At 37.3% G+C, this 25,926-nt stretch overlaps 1 protein-coding gene across 3 annotated transcripts; it reads left to right on the top strand.

Annotated features, from left to right (window-relative positions):
- Positions 1-407: 407 nt before the first annotated feature.
- Positions 408-25,298, top strand: LOC121375596. 3 transcript variants are annotated; one of them, XM_041503143.1, is made up of 5 exons: positions 408-625; positions 2,015-2,539; positions 9,086-9,122; positions 12,877-12,975; positions 24,408-25,298. In XM_041503143.1, exons 2-5 carry the CDS (start codon positions 2,018-2,020, stop codon positions 24,767-24,769), a joined length of 1,020 nt encoding a protein of 339 aa, XP_041359077.1. In that variant the 5' UTR covers positions 408-625; positions 2,015-2,017; the 3' UTR covers positions 24,770-25,298. The 3 variants fall into 3 exon arrangements, with proteins under 3 accessions (XP_041359077.1, XP_041359068.1, XP_041359085.1); XM_041503134.1 differs by having other exon boundaries at positions 408-810; XM_041503151.1 differs by lacking the exon at positions 12,877-12,975 and having other exon boundaries at positions 408-810.
- The last annotated feature ends 628 nt before the right edge of the window (positions 25,299-25,926 follow it).

The raw sequence follows: 25,926 nt of genomic DNA, 5'->3' as shown, positions 1-25,926 counted from the left end.
GACGTTAATGCTGGTTTTGCTGTCGTTAATAATAACTTGAGTTTGCCCGGTGACCGAATGTCAATATTGTACTTTCCAAGTTTCTCCGTTTACAGACCCGCGACAACAAAATCACCGTGACCCAGCAAGCTGAAATACGATTGGCTGGGCTATCTCATGACAGATGGGAACTTACTTACAGCTAGTAGGTTCTCATATCAAACATGACTATGGGGAAATACACGACCACTTCATCGTGCGTAATACTAACACGTACTCGAAGTCTTTTGAGGTACACAGTAACCCCCCCAAAAAAACAACAACAAAAAAAAAAAAAGAGAGAGAGAGAGAGGGGGGGGGGGGGAGGGAGGGAGGGAGAGAGAAAGATATATATATATTTACTTCAAACGGGGGATAATGCGTGCCACCCCTTTATCTACCCCTGTTTGTCGGCTCGTATGCTACTCCATTGACCTAGAACGATACTAGACACAATAAAAATCCCCGCACACACGAAGTGTCCTACTTTCACGCGAATAGGATAATCCCCGGGAAACACCAACCCTATGACTAATGTGTACATCGGGTATGAAGACATGCAAACACAGTTGTTTCGGTTTTCTATCTGTTGGTATCCTCTCCACAGGTTAGTCAACATGTGAGATGTCAAAGTTGAAGACATCACACTGTCGTTTGGTGAATTCAATACGTCAGTTTCGGCATTCCCGGAAATATTTAAATGACAGAGGAGTTTCGGGTTGGCCTATTTATTACTTATTACACCGTCGTGTACATCAGCAAACGGCTGATTAAATTATTACTGAAAAAAAGGTAAGGTATATATACAGAGAGAGAGAGAGAGAGAGAGAGAGAGAGAGAGAGAGAGAGAGAGAGAGAGAGAGAGAGAGAGAGAGAGAGAGAGAGAGAGAGAGAGCTCACGCGCACACGTATTATTCAGTCATTCCTTATTTCAGTCGTCATTTGTTATCAAGTCATTCCTTCTTTCATTCACACAAGATGTCATAATGGTGTGCCGAGATTCTAAATTTAAACGGGAAGTAAATAAAACATACGAGTCTTATGTGATGGAAAGATGCATACCCGGAGCACTAACACGTACTGGCACTTTAAGAAATGAAAAAAGTGTAATTTTAACTGGAGTAGGTACTGCAAGGGCATAGCGTGATCTGGACCTGACCGGGGGGGGGGGGGGGGGGGGGGGGGGGGGGGGGGGGGGGGGGTTCGAATATGAACCAAGTGGACCTTTTTCTATTTTGTTTTTGCACCACCCGAAACTCCATATTTATGCGGGGGGTTCGTCCGACCCCCCCCCCCCCCAGCCTATGCCCCTGTACTGTAGTAGCATTCTGCCCTCCCCCTCGTTCGCTCCTTTTCTCTCTCCCTTTTTGTCTCTATATATATACATATACATACATCGTGTGTGTGTGTGTATATATATATATATATATATATATATATATACATATATATATATATCTGTATGTCTGTCTATCTAGCTCTATACGATGATTGTGAATAAAATTTAATGCAAATGTTCTTTCTCCACCCCACCCCCCACCCCCCACTCTCTTTCTCTCTCCAGTGTCAAAATAACCATTTGTTAGGTCTACAACAAAATATGCATTTTAACTCGTTGGACACCCAGTAGCCAATGTATTTGTGCTGGGGTGTCGTTAAATGTTAATTAATTAATTTTTCGTGCTGGGTGTCCAATGAATGAATGAATGTTTAACGACACCCTATCATGAAATATACATCGGCTATTGGGTGTCAAACTAAGGTACATGCATAAATGAAGTGACGAGCAATGACAATATAAAACTTCATTAAACATTCATTCATGTTTTCATGCTGTGATGTTGTTAAACATTCATTCATTCATGAATTTTTTCGTGCTGTGATGTTGTTAAACATTCATTAATTTTTTTGTGCTGTGAAGTTGATAAATATTCATTCATTCATTCATTCATGTATTAAAATGTAAAATATTTTCATTTCGTTTTGTTCACTTCAGAAAATGGACGGAGATTCATTGGCTGATATTTTGGGTTCGAGCGAACACACGTATGAATCTGTCAGCCACCCCAGGTGTCCGCCACCTTCAACTCTAAACACGCAGGACAACATCCACATACAACACTCGCAGACGTCCGCAGTCCTGCCTACAAACCAGTCCTTAGCCTCGCTTTCGCAGCTGTTCAGCATAAAGCAATATGAAACAGACAAGAAAGCTTTTTCCAAAGCTTGCAAAAATCTCCAAATACAGCTCAGCATTTTGGTGACGGCAAATCTGGTTCTGCTAGCCATTTTTGTTTGGACTATTCTGATTGTGGGCGCCAAAGATGCGAAGGCGACAGAAGTGAGCAGTTACGTGACAACAAATAACCTGGCAGACAACTTTAGACTGTGCACGAAGTGTGCCTCGCTTGCTGCCAGTTACGGTGGAATCCACGACGTCATACGCGAGCTCAGGATGGAGGAGGACCAGGAGCTGTGCTGCTTCAAGATGATTGGTCAGTTCCTGGACCTCTTCGAGCAGGTTCGTGTCTTGTAAAAGGAACCGATGGACTGACATAAAATAGAACTAATACTGGCAGGCACGGATCCAGGATGTTTTAGTAGAGGGGGCCCAAAACCCGTTGTTATTTTTGAAAATAGAATTTAAAAGTCTTTGACAGGTGGACGGGATAAGTTTGCATTTTTGTCTTCTATTTATATATAATATATATATATATATATATATATATATTGAGTTCTTAGACTAAAAATAGGGGTTTGGGGACCTTGACACCTTAGGCCCCCTGCCTGAATCCGTGCCTGTTTGGAGTGGCTTAGTGAAATGATTGTCACTTGCTGGCCCAAGCACCAAATGTGGCACATTTGTACAACTTATATTATTTATATTTATTTATTTAGATAGGGTTGTCCGATTTTAAATGTTTAGATCAAGTGTTACTGCCGAGTTCCTGCTTTCAAAAGAAAAGAAAAGTTCCACATTTACATCGGTTTATTTCGAAAACATAATCTCTGACACATATAACTGTATCATACCCATACAATGAAATCCGGGTCGTTTCGCCCTAAAACCATTTCAACTCTGCATTGTTTCACCCTTAGTCCTATTCACCCATGGTAGGTTTGCCCAACATCTCAATCGTACAGAGTCATTTCGCCCCACAAAATAAATATATTTATTATAATTTTGAAGTCTTTTTTTCTTCTGTTTATTCATTACCAAATATTAGGTAATTTTCTGTCTTTGGATATTAATGCTTTATCAGCTGTTTACTTACTGTCAGCTGAAGCTAGGCAAATTCAACATACCGTACTCGGCATTTTAACCTCAGCTGGGTATGTAGTATATTTAATAAGAAACCACAGCACATCAGTAGTATGCAGTGTGACTGTTCATAAATTAATTATTAATGTGAATACATTGTCTGTATATTATCTACGGCCTGTACATATTTCATGTATGGCTTGAGTAAATGATATTGGAAATAAAAAAATATATAATATTATTTTTATCTGTAAATATAAACACGCAATGTGTGACATCTAAAAATCAATGGATATAGGATAAATCAATGAATGAATGTACTTTATTAACGAAATAAAAATTAGGGCGAATCGAAACATGGGGCGAAACGACTCAGTTGGAGGTACGAATCGACCCTGCTCAAAACGACTCGGGTGAACTAGTAATAAGGGCGAATCGACCTGTTACCATACAATGTCACGAATGTGACTATTAATCAAGAAACCTGTACGAAAGTAATTTTTGCTAATTATTTATGGGATACATAACTTTTGTTTTACAGTATACTTTTACTACAAAAATCATAAAATATAAACTTGTCACTTCTAAACATATTCATTACAATCAATACTAAATACATTTGTCAAACGTGTTTAATTAATATGGGCGCAGCCATGTTGGAAATGGGATTATGGGTAATCACCAATAGTAACAGTTCTAGGATTTTCATCCAAACTTGATAAACACTTGGAACCTAACACTACAGTACTTAAATGATTATATTATCTTAAACATACAGACACTAAAATAACAAAACTATTGGAACTTGCGAGTACTCTGGCACTTTGCCAATCTAATTAAAATTAGCTCCACTATTACATGTGGATCTAATAGCTCATATCCAGTTGACCTTTCATTCGACCAATCAAAACCTTACTTGCAAAATCATTCGGGATTATGCCAAGGGTATACGAAATGATTCGGGTGAATTACGAAGTATGCCGGAAACATAAATAGTCTCGCCCGATATTTTTAGAATTTGTATGCTCCCGAATAACGCTATAATTTTAATCAGATTGGCACTTTGCAAACCCTGCACGATACTCTACCTTACGAAATATTACCATTTCATATATAAAACTAACTCGCCTGACAATAAAACAATCAAACATAAGTCTACATATTTTTAGGATAATATATGTACTATTAATTACCATAAAATAATAGGCATATTAATTACCTGTAGGAGAAAACAAAAGAAATGAAAAGTTCCACATTTACATCGGTTTATTTCGAGAATATAATGGGGTTCCCACCTAATTTGCATAATTACAGGTAGGAATTAAATAATTATATCTCAATTCAATTATCTTTGAATGGTCTTTCTATATGTAATTGATTATAACTTGGCCTAAAAATAATAATAAAATAATTATTTTAATAATTGTTTTTTACACTGGATTGCCCCATTTGGTCCTACTAAACATAGCCGATTTCACACAAGGACAAGTCAATGTCAATATTGAAAAAGCACTAAACTGGGCACATATTTATCTCAAAAGGACTGCCCCGATTTTAAAGTCAAGGCCATGTTAAGGTCAAAGGTCAAACTGAAATGGTGACAAAAGTACTACACATCACACAATTAAACTAGTTCTTTCAATTTGTTCGATAGGGGATTATCTATACTTAAAAACCAAGGTCAAAGATAGGTCACGGTCAACATCAATTAATGTTATATTGCATTTCTGTTATATATGAGCTTAAATAACCTTTTTAAATGGTAATATAATAAATATTGGTTTTGAAACGCACCACTTGTTATTAAAATATTCCTTAAATGGCATCAATATTACAGTGTATCCTATTATTTTAATTTTTTTAATTTTTTTTTACAATTTGAAGTGTATTCGTGTCTGTCCAAGAGATGAAGATGCCACTGTACATGTATTCACCGAATGTAAACGTGTTTTCTTATCACAGAACATACAGTGTACAGAGAATAATACATGAGTGGCCGTTAGATACCATTTATCTCACAATGAGTTGTTTTAAAATGTATCTAATGAGCGAAAGCAAGTTTGATACAATTTTAAACAACGAGTTGTGAGATAATGGTATCTAACATACACAAATGTATTATTCTATTTCTTACATATCCTTAAAAACCAGGTTTGAAGCAAATTTTAACATCTTTTTCGACTAAAAGTTATTTACAGCCGTTGCACTTGTAGCTAACTTACGCGTCATAGACACATGATTGCCAGGTTAACTATATGTCACAGTCTAATCTATTTCCACCGTTTTGTTTTTCATCGGATTGGCACTGGTGACCTGGTCATCACCTAGGAGCAGCCAGTCGTATGTCTTGAAATTGTTAACACACGTACGTGTGTAAACAACCATGTGTTATAAAAAATCACGCATGATGTTCTCACTAATGGGTGTGTAAGAAAATAACACCATCAAACACTCTAGAATCAAAGTAAGATGGTTTTTATTGCTAGACACTTGAGTTAAGACAATGCAATTGGGTTAAGACAGTGCAATGTAGTGGAAGTTTTCCATGCAAGGACAAATGCACGGGTGGGTTTCTTGTGTAAAGAACTCCCCCAGTTTGGCGTTGATGACTTGTGCAAGACGTGTGCAGCAATAAACACTGTCTGGAAGTTTTCACGTGTTGAATGTCCTCACCCATGGCATTGAGTTGGAACTGCCCATGTGTTGAATATCCTCACCCATGACATAGAGATGGAACTGTTCATATGTTGAATGTCCTCACCCATGGCATTGAGTTGGAACTGCCCATGTGTTGAATGTCCTCACCCATGGCATTGAGTTGGAACTGCCCATCTGTTGAATGTCCTCTCTCATGGCATTGAGTTGGAACTGTCCATGTGTTGAATGTCCTCTCTCATGGCATTGAGTTGGAACTGCCCATGTGTTGAATGTCCTCTCTTATGACATTGAGCTGGAACTGTTCATGTGTTGAATGTCCTCACTCAAGACATTGAGCTGGAACTGCCCATGTGTTGAATGTCCTCTCTCATGGCATTGAGCTGGAACTGCCCATGTGTTGAATGCCCTCTCTCATGGCATTGAGTTGGAACTGCCCATGTGTTGAATGTCCTCGTTCATGACATTGAACTGGAACTGTCCATGTGTTGAATGTCCTCGCCCATGACATAGAGATGGAACTGTCCATGTGTTGAATGTCCTCACTCAAGACATTGAGCTGGAACTGCCCATGTGTTGAATGTCCTCTCTCATGGCATTGAGCTGGAACTGCCCATGTGTTGAATGCCCTCTCTCATGGCATTGAGTTGGAACTGCCCATGTGTTGAATGTCCTCGTTCATGACATTGAGCTGGAACTGTCCATGTGTTGAATGTCCTCGCCCATGACATAGAGATGGAACTGTTCATGTGTTGAATATCCTCACTCATGACATTGAGATGGAACTGTTCATATGTTGAATGTCCTCGCTCATGACATTGAGATGGAACTGTTCATGTGTTGAATATCCTCACTCATGACATTGAGATGGAACTGTTCATATGTTGAATGTCCTCGCTCATGACATTGAGATGGAATTGTTCATGTGTTGAATGTCCTCGCTCATGACATTGAGCTGGAACTGTTCATGTGTTGAATGTCCTCGCTCATGACATTGAGCTGGAACTGCCCATGAGTTGAATGTCCTCACTCATGACATTGAGCTGGAAATGTCAATGTGTTTGAATGTCCTTGCTCATGACATTGAGCTGGAACTGTTCATGTGTTTGAATGTCCTTGCTCATGACATTGAGCTGGAACTGTTCATGAGTTGAATGTCCTCGTTCATGACATTGAGCTGGAACTGTTCATGAGTTGAATGTCCTCGCTTATGACATTGAGCTGGAACTGTCCATGTGTTGAATGTCCTCAGCTGGAACTGTCCATGCGTTGAATGTCCTCAGCTGGAACTGTTCATGGCTTGTCAGTCCGTGTGGTCGAGTACGAAAAGCCTGGATGCATGTGCTACCAGAATATCTGTGTATAGATCACAATCGTTTCACCTGTGTGATCGGACGAGGATAACAAACAGCAGTTCAAGCTGAAATATGGTGGCTATTGTACATTTATTTAGTCACAGAGGGCGGAACGTAGCTCAGTGGTAAAGCGCTCCCCTGGTGCGCTGTCGGTCTACGATCAATCTGCGGCGGTGGGCCCAATGGGCTATATCTTGTCCCAGCCAGTCCACCACGACTGATATATCAAAGGCCATTATATGTGCTATCCTGTTTGTGGGATGGTGCATATAAAAGATCCCTTGCTACTAATGGAAAACACAATATTGTTTGACATCCAATAGCCGATGATTAATAAAACATATGTGCTCTAGTGGTGTTGTTAAACAAAACAAACTATATTTAGTCACAATTAGAAAAGGACAAACTGGAATAAAACACATTATGCCCAGGTTAGTGACTTCAAACTGCTTTTCTAGATATAAATTGAAACTTGGACGTTGACCTCTAAAATCGGGTGCCAATGTTGGTGCTTTGGACCAGCGTGTAACAATATTGCCCGTATTTGGACCTAAGCCACCGTCCTGTAATGTTAAAACAGATATAACACACCAACTCATCAATATATATATATATATATATATATGTATGCACCATCCCAGAGACAGGATAGCACATACCACATACAGGATAGCACATACCACGGCTTCTAACCAGTGCAGTGTATATAATTATATACTCTTCAAAAAAGTAGGGGAACTCTAATAAGAATTTAAAATTGCCAAAATTGTAAGGTATATTAGCTGTGGGGAATGGTTGTATGATAATAGTGAATTAATTGGGCAGACATTACAACCGGTAGTTCAGTTATACAGTAGGTTTTATGACCACCAAAGATCTTGAAGGACGATAAGAGTCGGAAGTGAAATTTGAATGTTGACGTTTTTTTATCAGTAAATCGCAAATTCAAACAATAAAGATGACTAAAAAGAAAACAATAACAACTGCATGATCAACAGAATAAATAAGATTGACAGAAATAATGTTCCACAGTGATTAATCGACATTCCTGGAAATTGTCAAAATAGAGAATGACACCCCACGCACGTGTACGGGGCAACTGCGTGATGCATGTGCAAACTATGGAATGTGTTTCGATGTATTGATAAACAGACCTGAACGTTCTTTACTAGGATGTCTGTGGTCAAAATGTATGTTCGGTCTAATAGTTGATATTAACATTAATATTTCAGGTTCCCCTACTTTTTTTGAAGAGTATATATATATATATATATATATATATATATATATATATTAAATAATAATGTTATTTCTAAAAATAAATAAATTAATCAATGTAAATAGAAAAAAAAAGTTTGGTAACAAATTACTATGAATTCTAATACAGGATTTAGCAGGATTTAGCTCAGTCGGTTGAGTGCTCGCTTGAGGTGCTTGTGTTGTTGGATCCAACCACATCGGTGGATCCATTCAACTGATTGTTTTTCTCATTCCAACCAGTGCACCATACTACACTGGTTAAAAGTCGTGGTATGTGCTATCCTGTCTGTGGGATGGTGCATATGAAAGATCCCTTGCTGCTAATGAAAAAATGTAGCGGGTTTCCTCTGATGACTATGCGTCAAAATTACCAAATGTTTGGCATCCATTAGCCGATGATTAATTAAGCAATGTGCTCTAGTGGCGTCGTTAAACAAAAACCAACATGTATCCAGTGTGAATGGTCTTATTAGAATTAGTGTATTTTATTTTTTGCAGACTGAACATGGTTTTTCCTTTCCTTTTTTTCCTTTAGTATGCGACTTGGTATGTGGACAGAAACTTCAAACAAGGTAAGTGTGTTAACATCCATTTGTTAAAGAGTTCCGTCATAGAAAGAAACCCCGCTGTGTTCGCTGTTGTCATGGTCACACACTTTTCCTACTATCTAGTGGCAGTATATCTTTGATATGATGAGATATTTTATGTTTTTAGAAGTTAAATAGCAGGACAAGTATACACCGCAGACCATTGAACATGTAAATATTTTACAAGTGATTTTTGTGAATTTAAATACGCCATATGGAGAGTAACGTGGTACCCCAACAAGGGCCCATTTTATTACTTCAACCTATTAAGAAAAATTTGGGATCTTCCTGGTCCACCTACTCCACCCTCCCAACACTCTTCCTCTTTCTTTCTGTCTGTCTCTCTTTCTCTCTCACACACATAAAGACACACAAACACACACATGCACATACATACACACACACACACACACACACAGGCACACACACACACACACACAGGTACACACACATACATAGGCAGACAGAACTTACACAGACACACACGTGCACATAGGCACACAGACACAAACACACACACACACACACACACACACACACACACACACACTGACACACACATACATACACACATACATACAACACACATACACAACACACACTACAACAACCACAACACACACAACATAACACGCACACAACACCATACAACAATACCAACAACACACCACAACGCATACAATTCAACAACACAACACACAACACACACCACAAATAAAATTAAAATACAGTAAAGTGGTGTTGACCTGGGGGGGGGAGGGGTGTTTGAATTCCAAGACGACACCCCCCCGACCCCCAAGTGGCGACAGCTTGTTTCCATTAACAGTATCTGTGTGGTCCTTAACCATATGTCCGATGCCATATTACCTTAAATAAAATGTGTTGAGTGTGTCATTAAATAAAACATTTCCTTCCTTCAAAGAAGGAAGGTTTATGATATTCGCTATTACCAAGACATATGTAGTACGCTGTCAATAAGGGAAGAGACGTGTGGGCGGTTGGGTGGAGGGGGACTTCCCTATTTCGCCCCACAATTGTTTTTAGTTTGTCCAATACGGAATGAACGGATCTGTGTGGAAAGCAAGTATTGTGGTGGGGGATAAGGACGTCTTTAAAGAAATATTTGTTTGTTAACAGTGGCAGATCCAGAACATCCATTTAGGGGGTGGGCGGTGGGGCTATGGTAATGACGTGGCTGAAGGCCAGGAATGTTCCCGAAGAGATATCTCGGATTCTCCAACTTGAAAAATGAAAAAAATTAAATAAAAATATAACTGTCGCAACCCCCCCCCCCCCCCCCCCCCCCCTTAGATCCGCCACTGGTTACTACAGTTTTCTAATTCATTACATAAACAAGCCTCTTGGGGAAACCCCTTGTGACATCCTGGTATTAAGTGATTCATTGTTCACAAAACCGCAGCTTATAACCACCATTCCAAACTTTTTAAGCCAATAGGACCGTGATATGTCTCCGGTACATTTGTTTTCCCGGAACATTGGTCCAGGCCCACACTTCAGTCGGACATCACAAACTGACCTTAGCGTCCCTTTCTTTCCGCGAAAATCTGAAATATAATTTACAAGCATAACTTGGCAAACCCGGACACCAGGGTGCATTTAATTTGTTCCTCTCATAAATATGAACAAATTTTGTTCCGACAATACCGATTGATACAGGCAGGCAGACCTACAGATACAGCTATTTTGAGAGAGAGAGAGAGAGAGAGAGAGAGAGAGAGAGAGAGAGAGAGAGAGAGAGAGAGAGAGAGAGAGAGAGAGAGAGAGAGAGAGAGAGAGATAGATAGAGAGAGAGAGAGAGAGATTTGGTATGGTATAGTGTGTTTTGTTTAGTTAATTGATCATGCCTTCACCATTGGCGTAGACAGGATTTTATATGGTTGGGGGCAACCCACACTACACTGTATGTATTTATTTATGACTATCTATATATTGTATGTATGTCGAGGTTGACTGTTACATACATAGATATTAACGCACTGGCACAGGGGATAATTAAATCCTTTCTGGCCTCACAAATTGTCCCATGCCATTGCTGGGATTCAAACTTGTGGCACCGAATCGCCCGCAGATTCCAGACTAACCATGATGTGCTCTGAGCTATTGAGGCATCCATAAAAAGGATGCTCTTTAACTCAACCACATGCATGGGGCCTACAATTTACACGGTCGACCCCGCTTACGTGCATGAAACAGTGGGCAGACCTGGCACTGGCTGGTATGTATTTATGTATGAATATCTATATATTGTATGTATGTCGAGGTTGACTGTTATATACATAGATGTTAATGCACTGGAGCAGGGGATAATTAAATCCTTTCTGGCCTCACAAATTGTCCCATGCCGTTTCTGGGACTCGAACCTATGGCACCGGATGTATGTGTGTATATATGTATGTACATGTATGTATGTATGTATGTATGTATGTATGTATGATTTTATAAATTTTAATATAATAATAAAAATAAAAATAAATGTCTGATGGGGGAGGGAGCATTGCACCTGTGTCCCCCACCCCTCGTTATGCCATTGGCCTTCACAGTATGATGGTAATTTACCACACGAGGCAAGAACTTCGTCACTGGGAGATGTTCTCCGGTGTTTCATCTTCATGTACGTGGGTTTGATACGTTGCTATGATGATCTTAGTTCTGGAAGAATGACGTAAGTACAAGCTCTCATCTGTGTGTGTGTGGGGAGGGGGGGGGGGGGGAGGGGGGGCGCAGGCTGGTTTTTGCCTGAATTAAAAAAAAAAGCCCAAATCTGGATAACAATGTTTATTCATATTAACATTACTGCTAAACAGCTATAATGATGGAAATAAATGTTAAAAAGGTCTAAGGATAGCATATTTTCCCCAAATATCTCGATCGTTTTTTACCCGAATTTGAGGATTTGCTCCAGCACTGAGGGGGGGGGGGGGGGGGGGTGCAGTTTCACCTCCTTAGTATGATGTCGGTCACAGCAGTGGGTTACAACATCAGAATTAATATTAAACATACATGGTGCAAAAAGAAAATTGGCCATGTCTCTTTTGACTCTATTTTTTTTTTGGGAGGGGTATTTTATTGTGGCTTTGTTAGGTATCTGATGTATTATGTCTAGGGATGTTTCAATGATTGATACTAATCGAAAATTAATCATGATGGATTATAAAAATCCCTAATCGATTGTGTGGGTAAATGTCCTCCAGATTCAGATGATGAAATTGAAGGAAGGAAGGAAGGAAATGTTTTAATTAACGACACACTCAGCACATTTTATTTTCGGTTATATGGCATCAGAAATATGGTTAAGGACCACACAGATATTGACAGAGGAAACCCGCTGTTGCCACTTCATGAGCTACTCTTTTCTTTTATATGCACCATCCCAGACAGGATAGTACATACCACAGCCTTTGTTACACCAGTTGTGGAGCACTGGCTGGAACGAGAAATAGCCCAATGGGTCCACCGATGGCGATCCTAGACTGATCGTGCATCAAGCGAACGCTTAACCACTGGGCTACGTCCCGCTCCATGATGAAATTGATGTCAGTATGTTGAGGTTTACGTTTGTTTTCAAGTGTATGTAAAGAAAAAGAATATTAAATGGTTATTAAAGGTAAAATCGACCATTTGTGTGGTCTAGATCCCAGTGAACACAATAGGTGCTGAATGCGCACCTGCAAGCGTCATTCCATAATTTGTAATGCAATGCATATTGATCTACTCTCAGAACCATGCAGTGCTGACATAACGGACGATCAAAAACTGGAAATCTTATCCACGAACAGACCACTGATGCACAGCAGGAATGTGAAGCCATCAAAGAAAGGTATATTTATGTTAACTGGAATGTGAAGCCATCAAAGAAAGGTATATTAATATTAACTGGAATGTGAAGCCATCAAAGAAAGGTATATTTATGTTAATTACTGTAGAATGTGAAGCCATCAAAGAAAGGTATATTTATGTTAACTGGAATGTGAAGCCATCAAAGAAAGGTATATTTATGTTAATTACCGTAGAATGTGAAGCCATCAAAGAAAGGTATATTTATGTTAACTGGAATGTGAAGCCATCAAGAAAAGGTATATTTATGTTAATTACCATAGAATGTAAAGCCATCAAAGAAAGGTATATTTATGTTAATTGGAATGTGAAGCCATCAAAGAAAGGTATATTTATGTTAACTGGAATGTGAAGCCATCAAAGAAAGGTATATTTATGTTAACTGGAATGTGAAGCCATCAAAGAAAGGTATATTTATGTTAACTTGAATGTGAAACGATCAAAGAAAGGTACACATATATATTTATGTTAACTGGAATGTGAAGCCATCAAAGAAAGGTACACATATATATATTTATGTTAACTGGAATGTGAAGCCATCAAACAAAGGTATATTTATGTTAATTGGAATGTGAAGCCATCAAACAAAGGTATATTTATGTTAACTGGAATGTGAAGCCATCAAAGATAGGTATTGTGACGACCGAGCATCTGAATATTTTGTGAATAGCTGGTAATAAACTCCCGAATAACTATAGAAGGCAAAGATGACACAACAAATTTGTAAAGTTCAATAATTTATTATGTAACAACAACGGTAAATAGTTTTCCAACAGTCTTAATGAAATGCTTCTTGCACTTCACTATATATTATATGTATATCAATCAGTATTTGCTATCAACAAGCACTTTCAGGTCATACACATTGACCAATATGTCATTAAATGTTGCTAAAAACTAACACTGTCTCAGCTATATGTATCCATTAAGGTAAGTAGTATTCAGGTTACCTATTTTATCATTAACCTACATTATGTAACTACACAACTATTTCCATTATAGCTAAATTTGTGTTTACTTATACTCTAACTTCAGATGTGCTAGTTTAATATATTGCTTTGTCTTTAATACTACAGTTCACTACACTATCTCTAATACTCTCTCTCACTACTTCTTACTACTTCAGTACTATATTTCTCTACTCAGAGTGGCACTACATCACTCTCTGTCACTTCAACACTATAATAACTACACAGGGTGGCACTGCATCACCCTCAACTACCACTTAAACACTATAAACTACACAGGGTGGTACTACATCACCATCAACTACCACTTAAATACTATAAACTCAGTAGGGTGGCACTACATCACCCACAACTACTTCAACTATATTCCACTTGTCACTCTTCACTACTTCTACACTATCTTCTCTTATACACAGTGTGAACTATCTCACTTTTCACTACTTCAGCAATATATTAAACTACACTTTAACTTCTATTTCAATACTTCTCACTCTTCAGTACTTCTATTCTATCTTTTCATATACACTGAGTGAACTATCTCACTTTTCACTACTTCAGCAATATATTAAACTACACTTGAACTTCTATTTCAATACTGCTCACTCTTCAGTACTTCTATTCTATCTTCTCATATACACTGAGTGAACTATCTCACTTTTCACTACTTCAGCAATATTAAGCTACACTTTAACTTCTATTTCAATACTTCTCACTCTTCAGTACTTCTATTCTATCTTCTCATATACACTGAGTGAACTATCTCACTCTTCACTACTTCTACACTATCTTCTCATATACACTGAGTGAACTATTTCACTTTTCACTACTTCAGCAATATTAAGCTACACTTTAACTTCTATTTCAATACTTCTCACTCTTCAGTACTTCTATTCTATCTTCTCATATACACTGAGTGAACTATCTCACTTTTCACTACTTCAACAATATTAAGCTACACTTTAACTTCTATTTCAATACTTCTCACTCTTCAGTACTTCTATTCTATCTTCTCATATACACCGAGTGAACTATCTCACTCTTCACTACTTCTACACTATCTTCTCATATACACTGAGTGAACTATTTCACTTTTCACTACTTCAGCAATATTAAGCTACACTTTAACTTCTATTTCAATACTTCTCACTCTTCAGTACTTCTATTCTATCTTCTCATATACACCGAGTGAACTATCTCACTTTTCACTACTTCAGCAATATTAAGCTACACCTGAACTTCTATTTCAGTACTTCTAACTCAGTAGACTAAATATTCCTATCTCAGAATAATATCACTATGTCCAAGACACTTTATCTCAATGCTAACTTTTCACAGTAAATACCATAGCACTTCTGGGCTCTCAGTTTGATTGAAGGCTATTAACCTATATCTAAATAATAAATATCTAATTAATTATTATTGCCAAATATAATTATCATATTTATTGATACTACTTATTAGTGAGAATGGCTGTCTAATCCCAGCTGTTTATTTAAAAACCCACAATTTTAGAAAATAAACAAAATGGGTCCCAACCCACCTAGTGTAAGGGTAAAGCCAGACTGACGGCCAGCGTTAAACGCTGCCTTTTTATAACTTTTGTTAATCAGCGAAAAATTCAGCGTGCTGGTAAAATCAACTTGCTGAATCAGCGCACTGGGAGGGTATTCACATCTAAAACTACCAAAATCAGCCGGCTGAATCAGCGAACTAAGACCCTCCCCCTGTTTGGCTGGGTAAGGCTAGTCACGCTAAAAGTACACCCGACTTCCCTATTACTGGTGTAAACTAATACCTCAATAAATTATCTAAATAAACATATACAGTAAATTCTAATCTCATTCATGTTCCTACAAAAATTATAATTTAAACTTTGTTTTTTCAAAGTTTAGTTGTATTTACCGCAAAATGGTTTGACAGCTGTGACCCGGATGTACAATAAATATAATTCTTGAAGGTCACGGTCAACTCGGCCATTACCGCCATTTGCAAATGCGTGAACATATAAACATGATTTGTTAAACACTCAAAAGTGACAAGAAACTTCATGCCACGACATGACATCATTGGAATATGAATTTGGAATGTACACAAGTAATAATTACATCATTTAAAAGGATCGACATTCGCCCAAACGTAATAAAATGGACATAAAAGACTTCGTAAGTTGGTGGTTGCTAATGGTCTCAAATCGGAGTTATGTGAGCGCCAGTTTACAATTATGAAAAAAAACGTAACTCAAACAGTATTACTTATAAATATACTGGGGTCTCACAGTATACTTATGTTAATTACCGTAGAATGTGAAGCCATCAAAGAAAGGTATATTTATGTTAATTGGAATGTGAAGCCATCAAAGAAAGGTATATTTATGTTAATTGGAATGTGAAGCCATCAAGAAAGGTATATTTATGTTAACTGGAATGTGAAGCCATCAAGAAAGGTATATTTATGTTAACTGGAATGTGAAACGATCACAGAAAGGTACATTTATGTTAATTAGAATGTGAAGCCATCAAAGAAAGGTACACATATATATTTATGTTAACTGGAATGTGAAGCCATCAAAGAAAGGTATATTTATGTTAATTGGAATGTGAAGCCATCAAAGAAAGGTACACATATATTTATGTTAACTGGAATGTGAAGCCATCAAAGAAAGGTATATTTATGTTAACTGGAATGTGAAGCCATCAAAGAAAGGTATATTTATGTTAACTGGAATTTGAAGCCATCAAAGAAAGGTATATTTATGTTAACTGGAATGTGAAGCCATCAACGAAAGGTATATTTATGTTAACTGGAATGTGAAGCCATCAAAGAAAGGTATATTTATGTTAACTGGAATGTGAAGCCATCAACGAAAGGTATATTTATGTTAACTGGAATGTGAAGCCATCAAAGAAAGATATGTTTATGTTAACTGGAATTTGAAGCCATCAAACGAAAGGTATATTTATATTAATTATAATGTGAGACATCAACAGTCGCTTGATAATTACCATGCAAATAATCAATGTAGGTTGACCACAAAATATTTCATTTATCTACATTTAAGCCAAATTGCCGCCTCATTTTGTTCTGTTCTGTATTAAGTGGCAGCATATCAGAACAGAACGGTGGTCCCATTGGGCTATTTCTCGTTCCAGCCAGTGCACCACGACTGGTATATCAAACACTGTGGGTTGTGCTATCCTGTCTGTGAGATGGTGCATATAAAAGATCCCTTGCTACTAATGGAAAAATGTAGCGGGTTTCCTTTCTAAGACTATATGTAAACATTACCAAATGTTTGACATCCAATATCCGATGATTAATAAATTGATGTGCTCTAGTGGTGTCGTTAAACTAAACAAAACAAAATCAGAACAGAACAGAACAGAACTTTATTCGCTCAGAAGTTGAGTCAGAACGCCATCAGTGTTACATTTGAGGTGGTTTACAAAACCATTTCGGCAGGACGTTGAGTATACTGCTTAAAAGTATAATATACTCTTCAAAAAAGTAGAGGAACCTGAAATATTAATGTTATTATCAACTATTAGACCGAACATACGTTTTGACCACAGATATCCTAGTAAAGAACGTTCAGGTCTGTTTATCAACACACCGAAACACATTCCATAGTTTGCATGTGCATCACACAGTTGCCCCGTACACGTCCGTGGGGTGTCATTTTCGATTTTGACAATTTCCAGGAAAGTCGATTAATAACTGTGGAACATTATTTCTGTCAATCTTTTTCATTCTGTTGATAATACAGTTGTTATTGTTTTGTTTTTAGTCATTTTTATTGTTTGAATTTGCAATTTAATAACAAAAAACATCAACTTTCAAATTTCACTTCTGACCCCAATCGTCCTTCAAGATCTTTGGTGGTCATAAAACCTACTGTAATACTGAACCACCGGTTGTAATGTTTGCCCAATTAATTCACTATTATCATATAACCATTCCCCACAGCTATATTTTGGCAATTGTAGATTCTTATTAGAGTTGCCCTACTTTTTTTGAAGAGTATATAATCAAACATTCAAATAACTAAATAAATATATGTTCGACACATGGTTGATCACGTTCACAAACGTACACAATACTATACATGTAATACATGTATAAGCAAACTTACAAATAAGAAACTTACGGCAGATAAATGTTCTTTAAACACAACATTAATCAAATGAATAAATGTACATAATTTCGTTATATTTGATATTCTTGGGGAGTTAAATAGGTGGCTTAATTTGAAGGTTTTGGGCCTAATCTAAAAATATTTCTTTAGATATGTACTGCTTTCATTAGTAACATGGGGATACTGAAATATAAATATATATATATATATATATATATTTAGAGGCTATTCCATGGGTTTTTTCGAATACGATTTTTATGTCAACGAGTGATGTGTGAAAACAATATTTTCACGAATTGCAAAGCAATGAGTGAAAATATGATTTTCATACATCACGAGTTGACATAAAAATTGTATTTGGAAAAACACCATGAAATGGTCTATTTATTATATACATATTTCCTAATTTTTGACAATATCTTTCGCTTTTTGTTAATATCTTTCGCTTATCCTATCGAAAACACGTAACATCATAATACATTTCTTCCTATGGAACTTTGCCAGAAAATTTACTTGACCATAGACTTTTAAAAAGAAATTTGAAAAAAATATATCTTTATTAACATTTATTTAACAATACTGCGGTGCAAACATACCTGACAAAGCGATCCTCCAAAAACGCCCACAAAAACAAAACGAGCCGAACGCCGTTAAATTCTTACACTTACACTCGATGACACTACATTGTGTCATCATTATTTAGCTTTGTATTCAATTCGTTTTAGATATTTTATCGTAATTGCACTTCGTATCCCTTTTTTTTATAGGTACAGTTGTTTAAATTACATTTTTTATTTTTTAAATTCGGTCAGATGCATTGGTAATCATCAAATTTAAATAAGAAGAAACGAGACAAAGGGAGATAATTTAATCATGCACTTTTACAAAAAAGAAAATACGATTTCTATATTTTCACTGTAGCTAAAATACAGTGAAAATATGACTTTTCACCGGATATGACTTTTATGGTTTCCGTAGATCTATATATTTCATTGCTATGTATATATATATATATATATATATATATATATATATATATATATATATATATATATATATATATACTGAACAAAATAAGAAACTTCCGCTAACTTTGCTTGAACATAACTTGATGAAAACAAACTGGGGGGATAATTGTTATATATGCGTTTAAAGAGTATTCCATGATGCATCGTTTGGTGCAAAAATCATGGCCATAGGTTAACAGAAACTGGGAGAAATTTTGACCAAGTGTGGTAGGGGTTAAAAACAAAAACACCCAATTAATAACGCTTCAGAGTCAGCTGACACCCACGTGTCAAGATATAGTGTTGCGGATATGAACAATACGATTACATAGGAGTAAATCTTGATGTAAATGTGTAGAAAAACAATAGTTGTTTGCATCAATGAATACCTAACTGCAGTTTCGTTATTTCCTTTGTTGTTAATTTTGTACCTATGGTCGAGAGCACGCACTGAGATTGCGATCACGGGAAATGAACATGCAGTATTTATACAAATTGCAGTTAAAACGTACACTGAATTAGTTTACAATAATCATATTTGTTAGATAATGCTAGATATATATTTGTTAAACTGTGAGGTGACATTTAATAAGTTAGCTGGATTTTAAAAATTTTATTTTTATTTTATTAACATTTTGGGGTGTTTTTGGGGTTTTTTTTATAAATGGAATATACTGTGAAGTCAGCATTCTTAGCTTAGGTATTTTACAAGCAGAAATCACAACAAGCATTTAACACGACGCTGAAATCAACAGCAACAACATGGCGCAAATTATGAAATTGTTGGGGATGGGGAATTGGTGGGTTTTAAAAAAAATATTTTTAACCCCCCCCCCCCCCCCCCCCCAAAAAAAAAAAAAAAACACCCCACAAAAACAACCCCAACATGATTTGATGGATTGAAGGCAAACACTTAATTGTTTTCAACCCACTACCCCACTTCTTTTGGCTTGATTTTTGTGTTATAATGATGCTAAATATGTAAGCGCCTTAAAAAAATCCTGGGGAAAGGCCTGTAACGGGTATGACCACCTCTTGAATTGACCACTGCAGTGCATCGCAGGCACATAGAATTGACTAAAGTGTTGATTTCTGCCTGTGGAATATTGTTCCATTCCTGAATGAGCGCTTGACGAAGTTCTTTGACGTTAGCGAGTGGGCTGGGACGACGCCTCAATCGTCTGTCCAGACTATTCCAGACATGCTCGATGAGGTTGAGATCAGGACTAGCGGGCCAGTCATCAATGAAATCAATGTTATTTGTCCAAAGAAAATTTACAGTGTCTCTAGCTGTATGAGAGGTGCCATTATCATGCTGAAAAATCGAGATGTTGGCGTTTGTATGGAACAGAGGAATGACGTGATGAGCGAGAATGTCATCGCGGTAACGTTGTGCATTTAAATTGCCATCAATGACGACTAGTGGTGAACGATAACCATGGGCAATGGCTGCCCAGACCATGACAGAACCCCCACCCCCGAAACGATCTCGTTCAAGAACACAACAGTCGGCATAGTGTTCATTTCTCCTATGGTAGATGAGCACCCTGCCATCACCACATTGTAAAGAAAATCTGGATTCATCCGAAAAAAGAACGGTATTCCAGCGTCGCCGTATCCAACGAGTGTGTACACGTGCCTAATTAAGACAATTTAGACGATGATGTTGCGTTAAAATGCATCCGAAGTAAGGACGTCGTGCATGTAAACCGTTCTCCTGCAGACGATTACGAACAGTTTGCCCACTGCTTCGGTTATTATGAAGCCCAGGTGTGTTAGCAGCAGTAGCAGTGGCAGTTTGGAATCGATTGTGCAAATGCGTGTTCATGATATAGCGGTCTTGACCACGTGTTGTAACACGCGGATGTCCACGACGTGGCAAGTCGTTGGTGCTTCCTGTCGTTCGAAATCTTGCGCGAAGATTTCGTATCGCTCGACTGGAACTCCCAACATGCCTTGCAATGTCTTCTGTCGACATGCCAGCATCAAGCATGCTAATCGCCCGTTTGCGTAAATTATTGGGTATTCTTGGCATACTAAAAATGCTACAATGTAAAAAACTTTAATTTTTTTACAAATTTTGAAGCGTTTTCATTCATTTGACAACAGTGTCAGTAAGACAAGTAAAACAAATTGACCGAATACTACACAGGACATGTCGAACCATGCATACACGTGCAAATTGAATTTCACGTTGTCGACGATTAACAGTGCAAAAATAATGGATAAAATTCATCAATTCTGATAATACAGCTCAAGGCTAATACTACCTATATAATTTCATTACACAATGAATTGTTTAACACAACAAATACTATATGTACAAATCGAAAGTTTCTTTTTTTGTTCAGTATATATATATATATATATATATATATATATATATATATATATATATATATATATATATACACACACACACACACACACAAAACTGGTGTAACAAAGGCTGTGGTATGTACTACCATCTGTGGGATGGTGCATATAAAAGGTACCTTACTGCTAATTGAAAAGAGTAGCCCATAGGTGGCTACTACGGGTTTCCTCTCTCAATATCTTTGTGGTCCGACTCCATATAACTGTAAATAAAATGTGTTCAGTGCGTTGTTAAATAAAACATTTCCTGAAATATATAATAATCAAATACATGTAGTGCAATGTTACAGAGATAGAATATGTCATATACGAAAGAAAACCAGAGAACAAATCTAATGTAAATAAGTTTTGGGGGGGGGGGGGGGGGGAGAGACGTAGCCCAGTGGTGAGGCGCTTGCTTGATGTGTGGTCGGTTTGGGATCGATCCCCGTCGGTGGGCCCATTGGGCTATTTCTCGCTCCAGCCAGTGCACCACGACTGGTATATCAAAGGCCATGGTATGTACTACCCTGTCTGTGGGATGGTGCATATAAAAGATCCCTTGCTTCTAATCGAAAAGAGTAGCCCATGAAGTGGCTACAGCGGGTTTCCTTTCTCAATATGTGTGGTCCTTAACCATATGTCCGACACCATATAACCTTAAATAAAATGTGTTGAGTGCGTCATTAAATGAACCATTTCCTTCCTGATGTAATTAGGAGGTGGCAACATTGTGGGTTTGGACCATAAGCGAAATGGGAGAGATATATACATCACAGACTTGGCCCTGTCTTGTACTTTCCCACAAATATAATACTTTGAATAATTTTATTCATTCTTTCCATATATGACGAGTACTAAAGAGTGGACATAAGATACATACAAGTAATCTTTCCATAGATGACGAGTACTGAAGAGCGGTCATAAGATACATACAAGTAATCTTTCCATAGATGACGAGTACTGAAGAGCGGACATAAGATACATACAAGTAATCTTTCCATAGATGACGAGTCCTAAAGAGCGGTCATAAGATACATACAAGTAATCTTTCCATACATGACGAGTACTGAAGAGCGGTCATAAGAAACATACAAGTAATCTTTCCATACATGACGAGTACTGAAGAGCGGTCATAAGATACATACAAGTAATCTTTCCATACATGACGAGTACTGAAGAGCAGACATAAGATACATACAAGTAATCTTTCCATAGATGACGAGTGGACATAAGATACATACAAGTAATCTTTCCATACGATGGACATAAGTACATGAAGTAAGTCTTTCATAAGATACATAAGACAAGTAATCTTTCCATACATGATGAGTACTGAAGAGTGGTCATAAGATACATACAAGTAATCTCCATACATGACGAGTACTAAAGAGTGGACATAAGATACATACAAGTAATCTTTCCATACATGAGTACTGAAGAGTGGTCATAAGATACATACAAGTAATCTTTCCATACATGACGAGTACTGAAGAGTGGTCATAAGATACATACAAGTAATCTTTCCATAGATGACGAGTGGACATAAGATACATACAAGTAATCTTTCCATATATGACGAGTGGACATAAGATACATACAAGTAATCTTTCCATACATGATGAGTACTGAAGAGTGGTCATAAGATACATACAAGTAATCTTTCCATACATGACGAGTACTAAAGAGTGGACATAAGATACATACAAGTAATCTTTCCATACATGAGTACTGAAGAGTGGTCATAAGATACATACAAGTAATCTTTCCATACATGATGAGTACTGAAGAGTGGTCATAAGATACATACAAGTAATCTCCATACATGACGAGTACTAAAGAGTGGACATAAGATACATACAAGTAATCTTTCCATACATTACGAGTACTAAAGACACATACAAGTAATCTTTCCATACATGAAGAGTACTAAAGAGCGGTCATAAGACACATACAAGTAATCTTTCCATACATGACGAGTACTAAAGAGCGGTCATAAGACACATACAAGTAATCTTTCCATAGATGACGAGTACTAAAGAGTGGTCATAAGATACATACAAGTAATCTTCAATTACAACAACGCTAACTCAGAATTTTCACTTAACCAGGACAGTTTTACGAAAACAAGACATGATTTGTATAGTTTACATATATTTATATGAAAGTTTACTTGAAATTGAATAATTATGTCGTGTACTGGTGCTGTCCACATGACTGGTGTAATCTTCAATTACAACAACGCTAACTCAGAATTTTCACTCCATGTCCACGACAGTGTTTACGAAAACAAGACATGATTTGTATAGTTTACATATATTTATATGACTGTCATGTAAATGAGGGACTGGAATAAATATTTGAAAAAAAATAAAAATAATAACTGACGTTCAATAACTTAACAATTTTAATGTAAGACGCATAAACAACTACAAAAGTATATTAAACTAATTATCTGTGAACCATTCCTTATATGTGATTTTATTAGTCATTACTAAATTGTCTATAAAATCTTAATACTTAAGTTAACGACGAATGCTTTAAACCCAGGCACGGCGGAAGCAAGTAGACATGGGGTGGGGGGCTGACTGATATTGAAGGCACAAAACATAGTTTCTAGAGGGTTCGGGGGTATGCTCCCCCGTAAAATTTAGAAAACTAGATGTCCTAAAATGCAGTTTCCTGCATTCTACTAATAAAGTTCATCTATGCCTTAAGATTTAGTATCAATAATATTTTTGATTCAGAATTATTAGAGGGAGGGGGGCTAGACCCCCAGCCCCCCTGCTCTGCCCTGCCTGAAACGACATCCGCTTTACATACTTATTTAAAACTTGAACATAAGTCCTGTTTTTAAGCATCTTTAAATTACTAAATAATTAACACATTTGTCAAATTCTAAGGTTTTAAGCCTTTATTACAGAATGTCTATATTTCTTTAAATATTCTTCAGTTGGCATTGGTGCCTTGGAGTGGACCTCGAGCGATTCCCGAATCATCGACTTCAATGGCAGTCACGCAGTCATTCCAGTTACCGGGCACTACTACATCTACAGCAGCGTCCAGTTCAATTTCAGCGAGGACCACAATGCGGCCAAGATCCACTACTTACAATACGACGAACATCTTTCAGACAGACCGACTGCCAAGGTGGAACTTTTAGTTGGAGACCGGTCCTGTATCGCATTGGTCTCAACCTCCTCATTTGAAGGAACTTTTAAATTACAAAAGTATTCAACCATTGCTGTGTATGCAAACGTGGAGTTGGTTATCACAGACAATGTTAATAACTACTTTGGGATGTATTTGGTCTGATTTCAGGCCAGACGTCTACATTGCGACCGATTTGGAAGCATATGTGACCATTTTGTTTTTCGTTTGGCGACTGAAAGATTTTATACTGTCGCCCCCTGGCAACCGAACCACAGTTCATGTAAACAGAAAAGCAGTAGTTATGCTCCCAAATGCTTGCGGCTAGGTTGTTGCAAGGTAGTTACAAGGTTGTTACAAGGTAGTACAAGCAATGCAAGCTATTTGCAAGCTAACATTTAGCTCGCGTAAGGTAGTCAGTATATCTGCAAGCTTGCCGCATGCATGTTTTCATTTGTGAAAGCATGCGCAAGCTTGCTGCATGCATATCTTCAACTGTGCAAGCTTCCCGCAAGCATGTTTTAATTTTTGCTAGCTTGTTGCAAGCATATCTTCAAATGTGCAAGCTACCCGCAAGCATGTTTTCATTTTGCAAGCTTGCTGCATGCGTATCTTCAACTGTGCAAGCTTCCCGCAAGCATGTTTTCATTTTTGCAAGCTTGCTGCATGCATATCTTCAACTGTACAAGCATGTCCAAATAATTTTCATGGTTATTTTTTTTAAATTCATAACTTCTCATATGATTTATCAAATTCAGTGGGAACAGTGGCTAAACAACCAAACATACATGTAACAGATTTAGATAGTATTTACAATAATAATTAAAACAAAATTAATATTAATACATACGAATGATAATACAATATGGTTAAAACAGAATGATCTTGTAATGATTGGATTTTCAATTGGCCCCAAAAATAATAACATGCATGGCCACGAGAGGATGACATGGGCCATGTTTGGTTGAAATTAGCCTGGTGGAATTTGAGAAGATGTTCAAAATGTCTGTTATTCAGAGGCCAGGGCGGCCATCTTGGAATTTTTATTGGCCTGAAAAATAACAACACTTGGTCAGGTCTATAAGAGGATCATTTGGACCAAGTTTGGTTGAATCCTGCTTGGTGGAACAGGAGAAAAAAGAAAACAAGAAGAAACAAACAAATGACTTTACACCACAGTGTGGATCTCCAGATAGTGGAGGAATATAACCTAAAAATAGAAGAAGAAGAATATAGGACCAGGAGCTTTTTAGCATATTAGTTTAGTCAAGACTATCCCACATACATGGAACATGTCTATCAGACAGGTAAACTAATTTTGT

Source organism: Gigantopelta aegis, chromosome 1, assembly GCF_016097555.1.
Source record: "Gigantopelta aegis isolate Gae_Host chromosome 1, Gae_host_genome, whole genome shotgun sequence".
NCBI lineage: Eukaryota > Metazoa > Mollusca > Gastropoda > Neomphalida > Peltospiridae > Gigantopelta > Gigantopelta aegis.
This window is presented reverse-complemented; position numbering and strand designations above follow the sequence as displayed.

What these genes read in the sequence shown, in the direction of transcription:
- LOC121375596 (XM_041503143.1), top strand. Translation starts at nt 2,018, where the DNA reads ATGGACGGAGATTCATTGGCTGATATTTTGGGTTCGAGCGAACACACG. An exon ending in GGACAGAAACTTCAAACAAG is followed by an intron (nt 9,123 to 12,876) that starts GTAAGTGTGTTA and finishes ATCTACTCTCAG; the next exon opens with AACCATGCAGTGCTGACATA. An exon ending in TGTGAAGCCATCAAAGAAAG is followed by an intron (nt 12,976 to 24,407) that starts GTATATTTATGT and finishes AATATTCTTCAG; the next exon opens with TTGGCATTGGTGCCTTGGAG.